General features: G+C 39.9%; 1 protein-coding gene across 1 annotated transcript; it reads right to left on the bottom strand.

Annotated features, from left to right (window-relative positions):
* Window positions 1-508: 508 nt before the first annotated feature.
* T265_14862 (hypothetical protein) lies at window positions 509-11,580 on the bottom strand (the record flags this gene model as incomplete). Its single annotated transcript, XM_009175586.1, has 4 exons — window positions 509-605; window positions 3,234-3,784; window positions 4,506-4,756; window positions 11,475-11,580. Coding segments are annotated over 4 exons (915 nt in total), but the record flags the coding sequence as incomplete, so codon positions are not given.
* Window positions 11,581-19,926: the final 8,346 nt, after the last annotated feature.

Genomic DNA, 19,926 nt, shown 5'->3' with positions numbered 1-19,926 from the left:
TATTATGATTAAACTCTAAACACCGGTAGTATGACGTTGGCTCCTCCACCGTAAATATGTAACTGTTGTCGAAGCGCATTGTTACGCCATCGTGTTCGGGTTGACTTGATGCTTCAAGCAGGCCTCCACACGTTCTCTCATCCATCTTATTTCGTTCGGGCATACCATACTTCCAAAACCTTGCGTGTGCCATCACATTCCTCTTCGCTTGAAAGGTTTGTGGATTCTCATCGTGCGAAATCGTCCAGAAACCCAGAGAATGCAGCTCCCCCGTGAGACTAATGAAAAGTGGATTCGGTCGCAGTCTGTCGGGCTGTTTAGAGCAAGCATGTGAAAAGCGTACTGTTCAAAAATTTAACAGTTTGTTAGTTTTAAGTCAGACAATGTAGACTCGAATTCTACTTGAGGACGTCGACAACAACATTTGCGCGAATAACGCAGATGGTTATCCCTCCCCCGTCTGCAAGCATGTATTACACGTGCACGATGAATAACTTCCACTTGTGTCAACACATCACGTGCGTGTAAATGGCCATGCTAATTTTCATTGTACAATCTGAGCTCGAACTTTCACGTGATAAGAGGATTTTTGTGTAGTCTACTTGCTAACAATGCGTATTTTGAACTTCGCGTGAACTGTACTAAAATTCTACCATGCGGACTGATACTTCCAGATTAACTGTTTAAACTGATTGACAACCATCAAATAGCGAATACTTGCAAGTTCCGTATTTCGATTAAGATCAATTGCTAAACATTTTCAGACGCAGCTTTTGTGTATTAGGTTGTTCTAAACACACCTGGATCTCGTAAACAAAATCTCGTAACAAAATGAACATTTTTATGTTAACCTAATTATTGTTGTGATCGCTATCACTTTTACGCAAGCCAAGTGCGTGTTCAGTTTTACATCACTTTTGGTTTCTCCAGAATTTCACTGCTTGGTATTTTGTTGGGGTTTCTATGCTTTGTTGCGATGCAAACAGAAGGCAAAACAGCTGAATGTCGCTCAACGAACGTTAATACTTACACATCATTTGATGGTCATTTTGTGGTTTTGAAAAGGTTACTGAAAGACCAGACTGTATGGTTATTCAGGGTTTTGCTCGCTTGACTGAGGAGAACCACTGACGCAACACTGTTCTTCATCTTGCATGGTTCTTCATCTTGTATGGTTGATGTGACCATGATTCCTGATAAAATGTTTTCAGTCGCACCACCGAGTTTAGCGGGTGAGCGGACAACTATTAGCACCGTACACCTATGAAGTTCGTTCATTCGTATGAAGCTTGTCTTTGTGAAATGCTTGCAACAGGGCCCTACCTTGCTCCGGCAGCCCACTGGACTATGATGGAGGATCCCCGGTTAAGATCCACGAGACCGGTGCGTGGACAGAGGTCTATTATATACGGTTTTCTCTCCAGATTGGAGATTGGAAGTGTAGCAGTTCGTGCCACGCAACAATCTTGCGGTCAGGCTCTTAAGCAAAGCCTTTGATCAAGAATTGTATTTTTATTCCTGTCTACGTATGAGCTTCCTAGAAATAGAAGCACTTTCATGACAAGTCGGTGCATTGTGCCGTAAAATGGGGTATCTTGCCGCTTCGAGCAGTAGGTCGGATAGGCCAAACCATCCTACTGCTGTCATTTCCACTCTTTTTCGTATCCATTCCCTTTGCTCTCCCCCTATCCCGTACAGCAATCACTGCAATTTCACCATGGATCATGTTGGATTGAACTTTAGTCACTTCGGTCAGGCACGTTAGGATGAGACGCCACAGCTCACGTCCAACCGGCCCCCTGCTTCAGCAATGCAGGATTTGTTTTTATTTACATTGATTGCAATCTTAAGCAGGTAGGCCAACACAATCCTGTCAAGCATACTCAAAGTTCTATCGGTTGACATCCGTCTGATTGTCACCGAAACTGGAAAAAAATTCCGAGTAAATGTTTTAGGGATCTGGGTCAAAGTCGGCTCGAATCTTGTTAAGCAGATTGAATGCCATGTAATGCATAATATGGGACGTTAAAAGTGTAAGCACGGTGTAGCGAAATAAGATTGTATGAATTCATGCTCCGCCACACTTTTTTGGCTTTGAACTTTGTATGTTTCAGTAAAGCTGTTGAGTCTACCGCGTCATATCTATCCATACTCTACAGGAAAACAATTTATAGGTATTTGGCCTAATTGACGTCCATTCAAGAGGTGAATGACACTATGAGTTACCTTATTCTAAGAAAAAGTCTTTGATAGCATGTGAATTTCTGGTATCACCGATCGATCCAGTAGTCATTATGGGGGTTTATATACCACAAGGATGATTTTGTCAGTGACTGTAAAATTTAGGCATGTATGCTTTTATTACGCAAAATCAGCGCAGCTGACCACAACACGACAGATCCCTTTGTTATGGTCATCGTTATCAAGCAAATTTCGCAGTAAACGAATCGTCCTGATATCTGCCTAACCCACCTCGCTTATTCGCTACTTCCAGTATGGATATTCTAAGGCACGTCCAGTGAATTGTCATTTCAACCGTTAGTTAAAGGTTTAAAACCAATGAAAAATTTGGATGCAACGTTTGACAGTCATACACTTAATTCATTTTCGAACAAAACTCCTCTTAGAGTGTATACACAAGGTCAGAAAACATGCCGTTTTAATGTTACAGCTTCGTACTTTCACTCATCATCGTCGTCGTCATCATCGTCGTCATCATCATCGTCATCGTCATCATCATCGTCGTCATCATCGTTGTCATCGTCATCGTCGTCATCGTCGTCGTCGTCATCATCGTCGTCGTCATCATCATCATCATCGTCGTCATCATCATCGTCATCATCATCATCGTTGTCGTCACCATCGTCGTCGTCATCATCGTCGTCTTCTTGGTGATCATCGTCCTCATCATCGTCGTCATCATCGTTGTCATCGTCGTCGTCATCATCGTCGTCGTCGCCATCGTCGTCGTCGTCATCGTCATCACCTTTAACATCCTCCTCATCTACGTCATCATTACTATCAATGCTCTCTTCAATCTCCTCGTATCTGTCATCGACGCCATCGTCATCTTCATTGACTTCATCATTGTCGTCACCTCTATGGCCATTTCGGATCTCATCGTTGTCATCACCGAAATCATCCTGATGATCGTGTATGACGCCATCATGGTGAACATATTCGTCAGTATTATCATGGTGATCAGCATCATCACCATCAAGACGCCTATTGACATCCGTATAAATATCATTTCCATCACTAATGTGAGCATCCTTCTCCTGTTGTTCCTCATGCGTGTGGTTGGGCTGTTCGTCTTCTTGTAGTTCACCGTCATCCCCAGTGAACTGGTTGATAACTGTGTCACCGTCTTCAGTACCGTCATCTTCTCCATGCTCAGGAATATGGTCAGGAACAGTAACTACGGCAGTGTATTCGCCCTTCTCAAAGTTGCAATCATCTATAGCATCGTCTGAAACGCCAGTGCTCTCCTTAACGTTTTCGCTTCCATCAACATCTCGATTCACATAACTCTTTTCAGTCAACACATTTTCGTCTTTCTGCCCTATACCGTTTTCACTAGTTTCATCGAAACCGTGAAAATCAGTGTGTAATGGTTCTTTTTCATCGTTATCATGATCAATTTTGGAATCAGTATTTATCAATCCATCATCAGCGTGGATTTGCTCTGAGTGGTTGGAGTATCTGTCATCTGTCCTTTCAATCTCTTCTTTAGCGTCCGATTGATCGACAACGTTACTGTCCATTTGGCTCTCATTTTCGCGCACTGTAATGTAAATCAAATGCAGTGCAATAAAAGCTGAGGTCGAATCCCGTTTGGTATAGAAGAAAACTACAAGGCGAATGAGGAGAGTTTCACACTTTTAAGTGTTTGGAAATGCCGTTACACAATGGCGCAAGACTACGTGAATAATCCGGACAGAATGCATTGAGCACTATTTGATTAAACGCTCAAACCCCATTTTCTATATGCACAGATCAAATGTTGATAAGTGTGAACTACGTATCACTATTTGTCGCACACGTCTAAACATGTTTACCTGTAAGAATATATCTGACATGCTCTGTTAGACCACTGGAGACACGTTTGCTTCGAATATTGTTTTTAGGTGTAAATCTGGCGTAGCCTTGATAAAAATTTTCCATAAACCCTAATAAACGGAAAACTGTGTAGGGCGATTACTAAAACGAGCTATGCAAACACACATTACGTAGAAATTGCCATCATCCGAAAATGGGCTTCCTTCATTTGTGCAAATGTGGGAGCCGCAGTAAATCTCTGTGAATGGATGGAGATTTTGCACTTGAAGAATATACTTATAAATGAAATTTTAACTTGTGCGTATATCTTCAGCTTATGGTCTCAAATTTTTTATGCATCTCAGCCAGAAATAAATAACAAAAGGCGCTGACAGTAAGTTCATTTTCCTCACAAATATGGCGGTGTCACAGCTCAGAATACAACAAATCAGGCTCACATTTATCACTGGCGTCTTTATCTTCCGGCCACTGCGCGTCGTCTCCGCCTACTTGTATACCAATGTTCTGTCTATCTGTTTGCCGCCTTTGTTCTTCAATTCGGGATAGCGGCCAATCTAAGTCGTCTAAGTGGAAAACGTCGGTGTAAAATGCTGTCGAAATAAAGGCGATAAAAAGTAGATCGATCCAAATGACCTCTCTAGTGCTTGTTGTCCATTCCTCTTTGCAAAAGAACAAAGCTGCCGATCCGAAAATATAACTTTGAAGTGATCAAAACTGAAAGTGATATACGTGTGCTTTGTGGTTTCCCCGACCAACTTTCAATTTTTCTATCGGCATTTTAAAGCGCAAATTTCTTTGTTTTGGTCCGCAATGTCTGTAGTAAAATCGTGTTTCCTGACTGAACACAATTTTACAACATGGCCAAATTCACCAGGCTTTCAATGCGTGCATTCCATTTGAAGTTTGTCACAGGTCCTCAAGATGAGTCACTGAATTACCGATAGCATTTAAATAAACCACCCATCGGGTTGAAGAGTCCATTTGTGGTTGTTCGGCATAGAAGCCATTTCTAGATCATTCAGCAATTAAATGCACAACTAAGAAATACTTAAACTACTGATGATCACCGGTAGTTTATGTTGGTGGTCACGTGAAATCTTAATCATTCTTGTAGTGCTGATGACAGCGTAGTAACTATAATCTTTGCATCTGAGAGAACTTCTTCTGGGGAACTGAGCATGCACATTTAGTGCTCTCTATTTAGAAGTTCCTGGAACTTTCTTCAAATAAGATTAGCGACAAAATTTGTTTTCCTCAATGACAAGCAATTCAGAAAGTAATAAAAGCACCGTGGTGGAATTATGATTACTAGCTGTAGGCTTGGTGATTAAATGATAGTCAACCATGTGCAAAATTATTTAACGTGGCTAAACCGAATTTTGTAAGAACGTGGAACAATTTAGTTCATTCAGCCCAAAAATCCCAATATTGTCCACGTAGACATAAAAATACCGGCTGTGCCAAACAAAGAGCGTGATAGGTGAACAGTACTCCTTCGATATACTGCATATTTAAATAATTATTTACAATTATGTATTCACTTTCAACATTTTTCCAAGTTTTCTACTTTTTTCTTCTCAAATACAGTGCCTTCAGTACTCTTTTTGTAAATTAGTTGACCATTCTTTTAAAGCCATTTGAAGGAACATACTATTCTCCGAAGTGTTCAACATTTTCCTTTAAAGATCATATAAATCGCAAACTCGATGACATTACTCAATTCAGGGACCATAAGTTCCTAATTTCAGGTTAGATTCACTCTGCCAAGAAATTTGGTACACTATTTCACTGAGAATTTCAAATTTTTGCACCCGCAACTGAATAAAATCTACATTTTAAAATATAAACCATTACAACAGTTCCGTTGTAAACAAATCCGGAATGAGCCGCAGTGATCAAAAGGCAACCGAAGTATTTTTTTAAAAACTCTTCGAAAAATATTTTTATCATCTAATTAGTTGCAACTTCAGGCTACAGTGGGATCAGCCACGAGCAAGTTGTCATATTTCAAATATATCTGCTCGGCAGTATTGCCACACCAAAGCGTCAGTGAGTGATACAGACTCATGGACACTATACCGAATTTGGCGTCAATTATTTGCGTTATATTATTCACATTATATGGTCATTGGAACAAAACTAAGCATGCTGTCTGGGACGACGCTGCAAGCATTCTTTAATGACGGAACGACTTTAAACCAACCAGTTTTTGACTTCAGAATATATTCACTCAAAGCTCACACAAACGAGGCAGGCCAGCAACTCGGTGCAAACGAATCACCATGTTATTCTCTGTGGCACTACAAAGATTGTCCACACTTATCTGGGAACTCAATGTTCTTGACCTTATGACAATCAACACCTCTAAAATCGTGGATGTCAACACAATTTATAGCTCAACAAGCACCGTGCTCGAAAGCAGCGATTACGGAATTTTGAAGTTCGATCTACTTGTGAGTAGGTTGTGTTGGCAGAAACATAACAAATAAGCTGAAAACCGTCAGTACAAAGAGCACTCACTTTCTTTGAAACAGTCGTCGGACTCTGAAAGCCATTGGCACAGAAGCCTTTGGTTAGGCTCTGAACGAACAGTTCTTTAAGTGAAAGCATTCTGAGCTCGAAAGTTAGAAACAACTGTGAGATTACTTTGTTCTACGTGGTAAACACCGACGACAAGCCCAATACATCACCAAGAACATTCAAACCCACAAGCATCTGGTTACTATCCGAACCCCATTACAGATGAGTACAGTTCATTATCAGTGCGAAATACGCGCACATATTATATGAAGCCAACGGCCCTTACAGATTTCATCAGCACCAGATAGCGTGAAACAGCCTCTGTCGTGACTTTATACCTCCAAGTTCAGCGGAATCACGATTATCATCAGCCAGTTGTGGTCAGTTTTGTGGGGCTAATCGTCCGCGCTAATCATTCGTCAGAATTCTATACTAAATTCCGATGCCGCACCCGTCATAAGTGAAATCAAAGTGAAAAATGCTAAGCCTCTTGTAGTAGAATAAATTTATTTTAAAGGCACACTTTCGTTAGAAACTTCAAAATATCTTCACCATCCACAAACCATGCAACTATGCTTCAGGTTGTAGACTGTCTGTGCAAATGTGCGCAGTTCTCGATTTCCGATTTCCAAGACCGTTTCAGATCAAATGAAAGCATTAATTTCTTCAACTGTTACAGCCTGGCATGTGTCACAAACACCAGTCCAGTAGAGGCTAAACATAAGTCAAATTCAGCTGCCGGAATTCGTTAAGACAATGTCTTTCGGCAAAATGAGCCGCAGGGCACGTCCACTAAGATCAAAGCTTGAGTTCATCCAGCCGGATTTTTTTATTTTAGGAAGGTAGAAAGAAGAAGCTTGATGTCTGATGGTTTATGAATCCTCGAATTTAAAAACAGCAATAGAATGTAGAATAGAATTAGCAAGACCGTTGTAAATATTCTCGACTCGCACATGCTGATTCACAGTTCGTGGAATTCGTTCAGCTTGAATGAAGACATTTCATACCGGTATCAATTATTTTTAGCAAGCAGCACTCCAAAGTAGAACCAGTAGGACTTTCGATAGATGAAATAGTCATGTTTTACCCTCCACAAGCATCTTGGTATAAGTGTAGCATAATTATATGCAACAATCTTAGCTTTTCCCCAAAACCCCGCCTCTTTTTAAAATGACGTCATGCCAGGGCTCCAATGGACACCTCCTATTAGGCCGCTTTCAACTTGTTGTGGAAACCCACGGATATTTCTAAAATTTCTAGAAACCAATGGGGAAATCTCTAGCAAAAATGGTCTAGGGACTGATCACGTTGGACTGCTTGTCGAACAAAACTCAATTCGCATACACTTTGATAACCCACTAACTTACCCAAATCTTCACCGCCATCTAATATGTAACCTTCTGGAAAAAAGGAATGCAGATAAAAGTTAGGTTCATATTCGTAGACCAAGATAAACTGAGAACCATATTTGCTACCCAAATATGATCCAAAAGCATCCGTAAAACGATGCTTAATAAACAGATGCGAGATTTCTCGAATGAGGAGAATGTTATACTTCTAAACGAAACGAAGTAATACACACCTAAGCCCAAAAAACTTTGAAGCGTGAGACTGCTTTATCTTATGATTTCGAGAATCTCGACAATAAAGGTTTTAAAGGATTTTAGATTGTGTTTAGTATATATTGGTCTGGTTGTTTATTTAAGTTACGTGAGGTGATAATAGCAGCACAAAGAAATGAGCGTTTTCTTAATTTCCATTTCATGTTTCTCCCACGTTTCTTTGGAAGTCAAACTTAATTCATCTCAAAATTTTAGCTCTCTGGAAATACCACTTAAAAAACTTTGTGGTTTGTGCGGCACAAGATGCTACGAAGTTCCATAAAAAGTACTGCTTGAAGTGTGGTTTGAAGGAAACTACAAGGACTATTATATTTGCCCGGCTACGTACCTAAAGGCTTCACGTTTTGAGTTCGTTCTCGTTCAGCACTACAGTGCATTTTGCGCCAGTCGTGCAATACAAGTAGGCTTTTAATTATTACCCACGTCCGCTAAGCCTATTTAATTGGGACGATAGATTGAAATTCATCTCCAACACCCATTTAAATTTGTCGACTGTCATTTGCCCGCACTTCAGGCTGATAAGAAAGACATACGGTGCCCTGTCCCTAGTGAGGATATTAGCGCATAACCTTTTCTCTCAGAAGCAAGTTAACAATTATCCTACTTGCTGGCTGCTACAAATAGTGCATTATCCATTCAACCTAAATATTTTCCAGGTATCATTAGGTGACCTCCAGGTATTCGTAAAAAATCACGAATAATGGCGTGGTTTATTTTAATGCCAGAAAGACTTAAGAGGAAGGTGCTACGAAGGACCTCTGCAAGTGGTACCGGAAAACAAAAAAGATGTCTGCATGGTTACAAACCTTGGTTAGTAATTATGGTTCTCATTTCACACAAATGTTTATGGAAAATCTTTTTGGACATTCGAAAAACATGATGATTTATAAACAAAGCATGTAAATCTTTCAAAAGGACTCGATGACAAGAAAGCTATTCCGATCCATTGCTAGTTGAAAAAACAGGTAACCCTCTAAAGATATCCTGGCTTCTTGAACTATCCTGATGATTAGCATAAATATCTTAGTACATGCTCGAGTGAATTAAATTTCATGTTCACTTCAAAAAGAATATTCTGCAAATAATGCTTTTTGGCTCCGTTATCCACACTCTATTATCGTCTGATATGACGGTATGTCTACACAGCCCGCACAGTGTAATGGTGCCTCCTGTTACTGCAGTGCGGACCCATCACTAATACAAGCTAATATTCGTACATTTGAAGTCCGTTCGAAGAACCCAAAATACATCAACACATTCACAATTTAGGACATTTGAGTAATTAGTATGAAGCTCCATATTGTCGAAAGATGCTTTGGGATAGAATTAACAGAGAAAACGCGGAAAATGCACGTCAAACAATGGGCAGCTAAAGTTAGAGCAGGAAAAGCTGCGCCAAAAAATGCCAGTCATTAATTCAAAGCACGAAACGTTTGTACAGAAAACGGATAAACCTGGTTAGTTATTGATTAGGAGCAGTATGTCATACTCCAAAGCTCAGTCTTATATCCGAAATGAAACAACATGCACTGAATCTACCAGACAAGTGATCATGGTATTGTTATTCAATCTGCATATTTATACTATATATATTATATATGCAATATATACATGATTTGTTGTTTTAACTTATTTATATTTTTATTTGCTTTTATTTATTTATTATTTGATTTATCTTTTGTATTTTTATTCATTTTATTCACATATTTGTTTGAGTGATGATTTCTGTTTCACGTGGGAAAATATGACAGCTGAAATCTTACAACAGCTACATTAAAACTAATATCCTCGTGCAAATTTGAGAAAAACTAAGAAATATGCTACTTCACGCTCTACTTCACAGCTAGTGAGCTGTTTTGTGAAAGTAGCTTTGAGATGTTTATTAATATCATGTTAAAAATGTTTTAATTTTTTGCTATTTGAGAAAAACTTCTGGAGTCATCCTGAAAACGTTTCCTCATTAACCGGGGCGATGATGTTCTGTGACAAAACGCCAGACGTGAGTATTACTATGGTCCACCACATTGTCCCGTTACTGTTGTCCCCGTTATTTTCTTTGAATCTTAAGGCAATTTGTCTATGTAACGCCTAAAATGCCCTCAGAACTTTTATCCACTTCTTCACATTCAACATAGCAAGCTGCTAGGTGTAAACACATTTGGTTTGTTCTGAAGAATATTGCCTCACAAGGAGTACAAACCGCCAGAATGTGACGGCATGAAATGTTTGTCTGCTCTATAGGCATTGGTCAGTTACTCTGGGTTCGGTCTAATGACCCCATAAAGAACTTTGCTGTCAGTCCACTAAATGCTGTCGATGCTGCAGTTACACAAACTTTGAGATTCCAGCCTTTGTGGCCAGGGTGTGAGACATAATGTGCTCAATGCGCAAAAAATCACTACTGTTGACCTGTATCTAAACTACAAGAAAGTGACTGCGTCGGTATACAGTTGAACTATTTGAGATTGCTCACCAAGTCCATTAACTGAGAAGACTTAATACCGGACGTATGGATTCCAGGTGAGCGAACATCTGGCGTGTGGATACGGTATTCCTTCTACATTACAATAGCAAGTGCCAGGAAGATTTAGCCTCATAGGTAGTTGGTCATACTAACATGATTTGTCTCACGATTGTGTTACGGAAGGGGCTGCTAAGACAGTTTCGTCTAATAAAGGAGGTTCTTTAGATGTAACCTCTTGAAGCCATTTAGGTGAAAAATGTGTAGCAAAATTAGTAAGGCCGTCTAAAAATGTTGAAAATATACCATCTATGGTAAAAGACGCATGATGAATGACCTCAAGGCAAGAAATAATATCAACAGAATAGACCAAATTAGTAAAATATTCCTTTTTGATGCGCAGAAATGCTAAATTTGATCCTGAAATTCCAGAGATGTTTAAATCAAGTTAGATATCTGTGTTGGAACTGCATCTCGGGGCTTATATACGCAGGCACATTAGCTATCAATTCCCGAATCTTAGTCCCCTCCTCTCGGGTCATTTCGGCAAGTGATTTTGCACATAGTTACATTTTGAAATACTTGTGGGGGTTTCTTTATCTTATTATCAGGTTAATTTGATTTGTCCCTTGAGTGCTGCCAGTTGCTCCCCCTAATTGTGCGAGATGTTTATTGCTATCTGCTCGGATTGAGGGATGCAAACTCATCGCGATTGTTTTAATGACGCATTAGTCTGGCCAAAAGTGAAAACCATTCATTTTGACACGAAACGAACCGCAAATTATATTTTCTGATTTCCAGCTCTGACTTACCAAGGCCTGAGAAGCATGTTATGAGGAGTAAGTAGACAGTTGAAACTATCAGAAGCCGCATCCCAAAGGCTGTCCGCGTACCGATCTTTAGTGCGTTTTACCTCTTCTGGAAATGGAACACCGACAAGAGTTTTTGAATATATATCTCAGCATCTGATCTTTCTCTCAGACAAACATCAAGCAGTTCAACATAAGTGTGGTGCACTTTTTTAATGACTCAGTGTTAGTTTTGAGTAAACACTTAAAGATTCTTAATTCACAATAGTCATACACAAATGCAGCAAACCGTAGACGGTTTTTACCGAAGTTTTACCCTGCAGTTAACCAAGATCACTTCAAATACTTCAGCGTTATTCGTATTTGAAGACTATGTTCAACTTGAACTTCACGAACGAATTCTTTGAATCCGCTGGTATATCCATTAATGAGTTGCATTATGACAGAAAAACGGGTGGGTTGACTTAGGTCTCATTCACTGATTTTTAGCTGGTATAGGCTGAAGAATCAGAGATTGCCTGTCAGTCGCTCAAATCGGGTTCCATATTTTTATCCGGAAAAAAGAATAAAGAAAATATGGCTGAAACACTTTGCCATTCATTCATATCGGTTTCGCCAAATCCATCAAGTTGTGATAGAAATTCCACGTTCTCCATATATTGTTGTAGCTCTGTAGGTAGTGGACTGGCTGAAAATCAAGTCCTTAGTGATGCAAAGTTTTGGGAATGTGTCACGAAACACTTGTATGCCGCCACTCTTCGGCTGGTGCATTTTGCGATACTAGGACTATATGTGATTGCTTTAGCCTTCAAGTGACAATGAAAAAATACTCTCTCCCTCAGGGTATTTCTTGACAACTTTCTTGGAATTTCACCAAATGGCGGAACACTGAAGTTCCGTCTAAATTTCATACTCCGTTTTTCCATGATCTGGACTACACCAAGTTCTGCCCTCATCTTGCTAAACTACTGACAGAAATGCCCTTTCAAATGGTCGAAGAACCATTCCCTTTCCAATTGTGGTTTAATGTGATTTATTTCACCCATCAGATGTCCAAAAAGTTCCGTTTTCGGTTATAATTCCATGATAAGATAATCTAGGTCTATTGTAGTAGTAGGTTATCGAATTTTGGTGCACCTTAGATTCATTAAGTTCTGGCCCACCAAACCGAATCTACCCTCTGCCACGGTGTTTATCGTTCGAAACCGACAACTCAGAGGGATCAATTATTAACTATTGTTTATTTTTGAAGGGCATGGTCACAGATATTAAAAGTGAATTTGGGCAATCAAACTGGAAGGTTGCGGTTACATTTACCTTCCGTTCCCCTTTTGTTTCGGCGTTGTTTTTTACTGGAACTTTGTTCGTCATACTTACAACTTCTGTTCCTTTTGTGTAGGACAAACATGGCTTCAGCCTACCAATGATATTTTGACCCTGCCTAATTTTATCACCTGCTCGTTTAGCTGGTTTGCCGGATTTCAAGTCATATTTCATATTTTCTTTTCCAAATTACTCTGTAATTAGTTAGTACCATTGGTGATTTACGGATATTGTAATTCCAATACTTGGTTTGAGTACTTTCAACTTGGGTTCAGCAGATGAGTTACTCCACCACGTGAACCGGTATCCAGCATGTCGAAGATTAAAATGTACTATTAGGGATCAGTACTTCCCAGGCATCCCACCTAATTTTGCAGGCAGCTTCTTTACCGTCATCATTACCACCAAAAACAGCAACATCAGTGTTGCTGATGCTTCACTGTCGTATCTCTACCGTCACGTCAACACAAATAATCTGGAGCCAGAATACACGAAATCGCAAGTAAATAAGTAAATTACAGCTTCAGATTCTGTACATCCTGAAACGAATCAGACATCACAACCAAGAGTGAACAAAAATGCAACTGGTGTACAATACCAGTAGTGAACGCTGGAGGAACGTTGGAGGCGGAATCCCACTGAATATGCACGAAGAGGACATAGCTATCTGACAGCAACTTTGGCCGAAGTGTACAACTTTGAACATGACAATTGTTCCGACCTTGACCCGAGAATATCTACCACAAATAACCAAAACTGAAAAAGTGGAACATGGAATGAAATTGGCAGTCTCGCTGCGAGCTTGCAAGAAACTATCTTGGACAAAACCATACTCCTTTATTAATTTCCTTAAGGCCTTCTTGTTGCAACTGTCTGTGCTACTTTTCCTGAAGCACACTTTGCACTCAATATTCGCAAGTCCTTCAGTAACTGTCTACCGATCTTCAGATTCTCTTCATTAGAAAAATCAGTCCTCCAGCTGGTCATGAATTGCCTGCAGATAAGAAAATATTTGGTTCCTCTGTAATTATGTGAACGACTTTGGTAATCTTTATATCCAGATCTGGGAAGAACCATTAAAAGGCATTATCACAGCTCACAAAAACAACGGTTGACACCCAGTGATTCACCCAGTGATTAAGCATAGACATCCCACCAACTGTATAATTACAAACTTTAGAGGAGTCATACTGATGTGTAGTGCTTAGTACAAGTAGCTGTTTTGTAAAAAAATTCCTAATCATACACAAAGACAGTAGCTGCGTTCACATCGAAATGGGCTCAAATTCTTGAGTTTGTAGTGACTACACCGCATCATAAAGACCCGTGCAGTTACTCAACGTTCTCCATAACAAGTACATATTTTACTACCGTATAGTATTGGTTGTGTTCCACTCTCCCTCAGTTGGACGCGTCCTGCATGCATAATTACCCTCCCTTTGACGATGGCCACGCAATGGGTAAAAGTCACACGATAAAGTAATCAGTAAATTTATATATTAAGGCTTCTACTGTGAAGACCGATGCCCAGGAAGAAAGGTCTCAGGAAATCTTCATACACGTGTTGTAAGACAGCAACATTCCTAAGGCTATCTCACCTTGCCTTCTACGGATAGACAGTGTTGTTTGATTTGTTTGTTGTTTGTATTTGATTTCTTTGTTCACAAGACAATCGGATTTTTACAAGTTATAGCGTTCAGGATATCGCCCAACAGGATACTATAGCCAATATGTTGGACTGGAGTTGCGATGGTTAATTCAAGATTTGGTTAAGAATCCGATCTAAAAACTAAGAAAATTGGGATGTGCGTATACTACAAGAAGCGAATTCGCAACGTTATTTTCTCTTGCACCAAAGTGATTAGCAAACCGGATGCTTAAATCACGCACATTTCCCCGATAACCATTTGTACTCACGTACTTGTCTAGAAACTAGCGTCTAACGATTTGGCAGAACATCTAAGCCATCTGATCCATACACAGACGGGACCAAACACCAAGCTGGATTATTCACTACTTGCTGAGTTATAGTAGCTACATATTGTCGGAAAGTAGGATATGATGCACTACCCAAGAGGATAAATTAAGAGCGATAGTGGTAACAATAAAGCTGGCGTTCGCGTAGTTGTCCACGAATCAATTAACATTTTTTAGGCCATCAGGAAGCAGAATATCGTACTCTGTATAAAAGTTTTATTATTAGGATATAGGTTGAAGTTCGTCACGTGCGACCGCCGATATCTTCTAAGAAGAATCAGACATTTAGGTGGACGCATTTCGTAGACCAGCCTAAGAAACACCGGATCCCAACAGAACCATTCTTCCTCTCTCAGTACAAAGCCCGTGGGTAGACTTAGTGAGTACAGATTAAATTTTGTCCATCTGTAAAGCAGATTAGTACTACTCAATACTCAGCATTCAATTTCCCAAAAAAATTCACTCATTGAACCAGTTTATCGTTTTTCAACAAGAATTCAGTACATAGGTACAAAAAAAGCAAGAAACGGATGACAGTGTACTAGAAACAGAGGAGCAATCACCGTACAGTTGGGTGTTGCTCAGAGGTTTTTCTTGATTACTTGAAGTAATCAAGTAAATCAAGAGGAGTAAAGTCCAACTTTGTGTCATCCATCTCGATCTGTAGCCTGGCAACTGACAAACTGACCTTTACTTCTTCAGTGTTAAATCAAAATCTGTCACAAGGATACGAATATCTTTGGATGAATACGCTTTCACCATAGTTTCTAGCCTCCGTCATGTTCATCCATAATCCCATGTGGGCTGATAAATCCATTAACTGAAGCTGTAATTTTGATTGACGACCAGGATTTAGGTATATCGTACCTGTCAGTGGTGCTGGAGTGTACCTTCTGCGCAGGACCACGCCTAAGACCCTACTAAACTGGCTAAAAGCAGTATATATGATCTCAATTTGAACAGACTTGTTTAGTACTGTCAAATGCCCTCGTTTGTGGTTTGTTCTGAGTTGCTTTTCAATTAAATAATCACGGTGGTTGTTTGACCACAACACAAGCCGTAGAAACTCGTTGTCCTTAATGTATTTGCCTGGGTTGTGTGGCACGGGAGAAAATCGTAGATTTAAATTGCTCTCTAATCCTAGTAGGGTCTCAGTAGACAGCTCAACATTTAGTGATGTCGGTATTCCAGGTTAACGTCAGAACGTCCGAGAATTGGATTTCGTTTTGTTTAAAGTTTGAAATAAAGGCACGGCTAAAGACCTGGGGTGAATGTTCAACGTACTTTATATATTTCTGTCACGAGTATATCTTCTAAATAAGGTCCATACAAAGATAGTTTCTGAATGTAATTTTAAGTAGATTGCTCAAGTTTTGTCAGCCAATTGTGATCGTGGGTCCCGAATTAATCTCCAGGGTGATAACGTCAGTTTAATTGTAGTGAATTCTTCGAAAATAATATTGGACGTTCTTGCTCCACAGTCAAACTAGCTCCCCGAGAATAGGTATATCAGGTGTCCACGTGTTCCGTGACGGAAAATCAATAAACATTGTTCACGCATCAAGGGAATACCAAGTCGTTTACGACGTATCAAGATGTCGATATCAGGTGAAAAGATCACAGGAATTTCCTAGTAAGCATTTGATGGGAACTTTGTGAAGGGGTTTAGGTGTGTCACCCATTCATATAATTGGAGATACGGCCTAATATCCACAAATAAGTTGGGGATAGACGGGATTTATTGGATAGTAGATGTTCACCATGCCAAAATGTATAGTAACCAACCATTTTAAGCTTACTGAATTCCTTCTGCGAGATGGAACTGTGCAATAAAAGCAATGCAGTTCCGGCAAAAAATTTGAATGAATCAGCTAAAACTGCATCCAGCTTGGGTAACTGGTCCACTTTGGACTCTCTGTTTCGGGTAAGATGATATCCTCCAATGATAGTCTAACTATCCACTCAATAACTCCCGGAACAGTGTATAGTCATGTCATCCTCCAAACGCGATGAACATGGTACTTTTATCTCCACATAGTCCGGTAGCGAGGCTTCACTGATGAGAACTATGACTTGGTAAAGCTTACAAGCTTTGTGGTACATCATTCGGTAAGGGATTATCCACTAAGTACCCCTCAGTATTAATCAAATCAAACAAGTCAATAGTCGATGACGCATGTTGTGGTGATTCGAAAAAATCTGGAATGATGTGATTCGTCGTTACGATGATATCTAATCCACACAACTTGTCCCAGAGCCCTCCTCGGCTGGAATATTTGAATGTAGACAAGTTTTGTCAGTAAAGATGGGAACGGCTAGTTAGTAATATAAAATGTCTTACATGTTTCTCTTGGAAGTTGGTAGCATTTTGGGGCACTTTGGTCCTGAGGACCGTTTCAGTATTCCAGTTTAAACAAAGGACTGTGGAGTAGTTCGAGTAATGCAGATATCCCGACTTTGTTAGAGCTTCTTTCTTCTTCGGTTGTTCCGCGATCGCAGCTGTCTAAGCTTTTTTCACAGCTGATGTCATATTTTATTGGATCTAGACTGCCTGAAGTTTTTGATTTTGGGTTGACTGGTTTATCAGCTTGTTCTATCACCATGTTCACTGAGAAACTGAAAAACGGGACCTTACGAATACGAGACCGAAAACTTACTGAATTCAAGCACACGAATGAAAAAGTGTTCTACAATCACCTCTGTCGACACCTGACTCCTGGCTGATGGTGTGATCGTTCTCCGAAAACCTACCCGATTTAGTGGGACGGACAGCTCTTTCGTTCAGTAGCAACGTGCAGTTTAAGATTGAATTGAACAAAGTTGTGAAATGTTCTCCTTAAATTTATTTAATTCAAGCCCCATAAATTCTGAAGCCTTCGGTTGCTAAGACTTATTGTGTGCGCGCCCTAATATTGTCTACCACAAAAGTCTAATGACTGTTGTCTGAAAAGCACGTCGATAGGTATGTTCGGATTGCTGTAAAATGACAGCAAAGAGCTCATTGATGCAGCACACTTTATGGGTGGGTCAGAGCTTCATTGCGCAATCAAAAGCGGTCCAGTAAATGGCGCATTTTGTCGCCTCGTCCACCATCTTAAGCTTTCAGCTAACCTTTATTGTACAGATGTTTTATTTCGATGTCTTGATGATCCCTTGTTTTATTTGCTCATATAACCCCGCCCTTATAGTTTTGCCTGATATAGACATGAGAACGTAAACAGGTATTACAATTTGGTTCCTGGTGCTCCTTTTGAAGAACGTCCCTTTGATTTCCGAGGATATTCTACTCTAGGCTAAGTGCGTTGTTAGCATGGTTACTTGCGGTAGTGCCTTCGCGGTGGTTTCCTGAGTTATCCGCTGGTTCACTGAAATTAAGAATGTAAAAAGCCTGTGATCCGGGGACCTGAATTCGTCTTATAACAGAGTCAGCTTAAATGGCCTGTGAGAGTTAGTCCATATCTGATCGATATTCACGAGTAACACGTACGCAGATACCATGGCTGGCAGTACCTGGTAGGTCACGAAAATTTCAGCAATCAACGAAGAGTTGCTTCTTTCTTGCAACGACATTTTCAGTTGTTATAGGTTTATCCCACACGCTGGACTGGGAAATACATTGTCGCTTTCCGTGGATGACGTAGCATAAAAGTACTTACATGCTGGATGTATTACCATCGATGTTTACAGATCACTGTTGTTTAGCCTCTCAACACTTACGCGAATCACAAAGTATTCTTTGGTAACCGACATGTTAAACTTAAAGTTCAGGGAAAAGTACATGCATCCCTTAGGTTTCAACTTTTTGGAGTGGAGACGCTTTAGCGTCATTAGTTCCTTCTTACGAACACATTAGACCTCCTCAACAGATACCACTGAATATTTCAGGCGATTCATCAAACGACGGAGCCGAATAAGGGCACATCACCTAACTATGGTTGGAAGTCTAAAAAGAGTATACTCACAGAATTTCACTCAAAAAGTGAACATCCGAACATCTAGCATTCGCAGCGCAAAGTGAGAACCAGCCTTAAATCTAGATCAAGGATTTTCAATAGCTCTGATTAAAGGAAAGAAAACTGCTGGTGACAAATCCCACTGTGTATATCAACCCGCAGGTAAATGTTGAAAAGCTTGTGTAGACAAAAAGCGATAAGCCTCCTGATGCCAGAAAGGAGGGGCATGTTTCGCTCTGGTCCAAACCAAAGTTTAGGCTCATCGCTTTCTTGAAACCTACCTCTGCCAAAAAATAACAAACCATCTTGGTCACTGTTTGCTGAATCGATTTAACCTTAAAGTTCACTCTGGTTCACACTTCAGAACTTAGATGATCCCAGATTCACTGACGCTGCAAACAGTCAATCGATTAAGGCCTTCATTTTGTGTTCAGATGGAACAAAATCGGTCCCTCGGTTAATACTTGACTAAAGAGTATGCCGTTTCTCCTTATTCACCGATCATCTGCAAGCCCGTGAACATCGCTTTACTTTAGAGACCATAAATTTCCGTTTTTTGTTGTACAGAATTCTAAATGTGTGTATCTCACAGTTTACGTCTTATAATTGTGTTGTATAACCTGAAGAGACACGGATTTTTATTAAAACACAGAACTTGTTACACCCATTGGTATGCAATAATATTCAACAATGAAAGGACTATAAGCCCTTGTTGCGACATGGGTTTTAAATATGGGCACTAATAGGGTCTTTTGTTGCCCATGTAGCGGATTTTGTTTACTTAATCGTTCAAGATGAAACGCACATATGCAGCTGGCAAGGGGACGCGCAAACATTGTTCGCACGTTTCCGTAACTATCTGTTGCCAAGATGATTAAAAAGCGATGTCATTTAAAATATGGTTAGTATTATCATTATTTGTAAAACAATATGCACTAGTTGTCTTGAAGGTTGAAATCTGAAAGGAGACAAAGATACTCAGTTTATTGTAAGCGATAAGAAAATGTGTAGAATAAGAAGTGACACATCCGATTGTGTAAAAGTTGACGTTAATTAGCCTTGTTGGGCGATATTCATTCGGGAGTAAGATGAACTGCGCAACTGCAACTCGCGGTTCACTTCCTTCCTCACACGGTTGATAGCAGGTTAAGTATAAATTAATTCATATGACTGCCTGTTTGTTTTCGATTTTATTCATCCAC

The sequence above is a fragment of the Opisthorchis viverrini genome (assembly GCF_000715545.1).
Source record: "Opisthorchis viverrini unplaced genomic scaffold opera_v5_278, whole genome shotgun sequence".
NCBI lineage: Eukaryota > Metazoa > Platyhelminthes > Trematoda > Opisthorchiida > Opisthorchiidae > Opisthorchis > Opisthorchis viverrini.
Note: the sequence above shows the minus strand (reverse complement) of the source record. Positions and strands in the feature narration are given on the sequence as shown.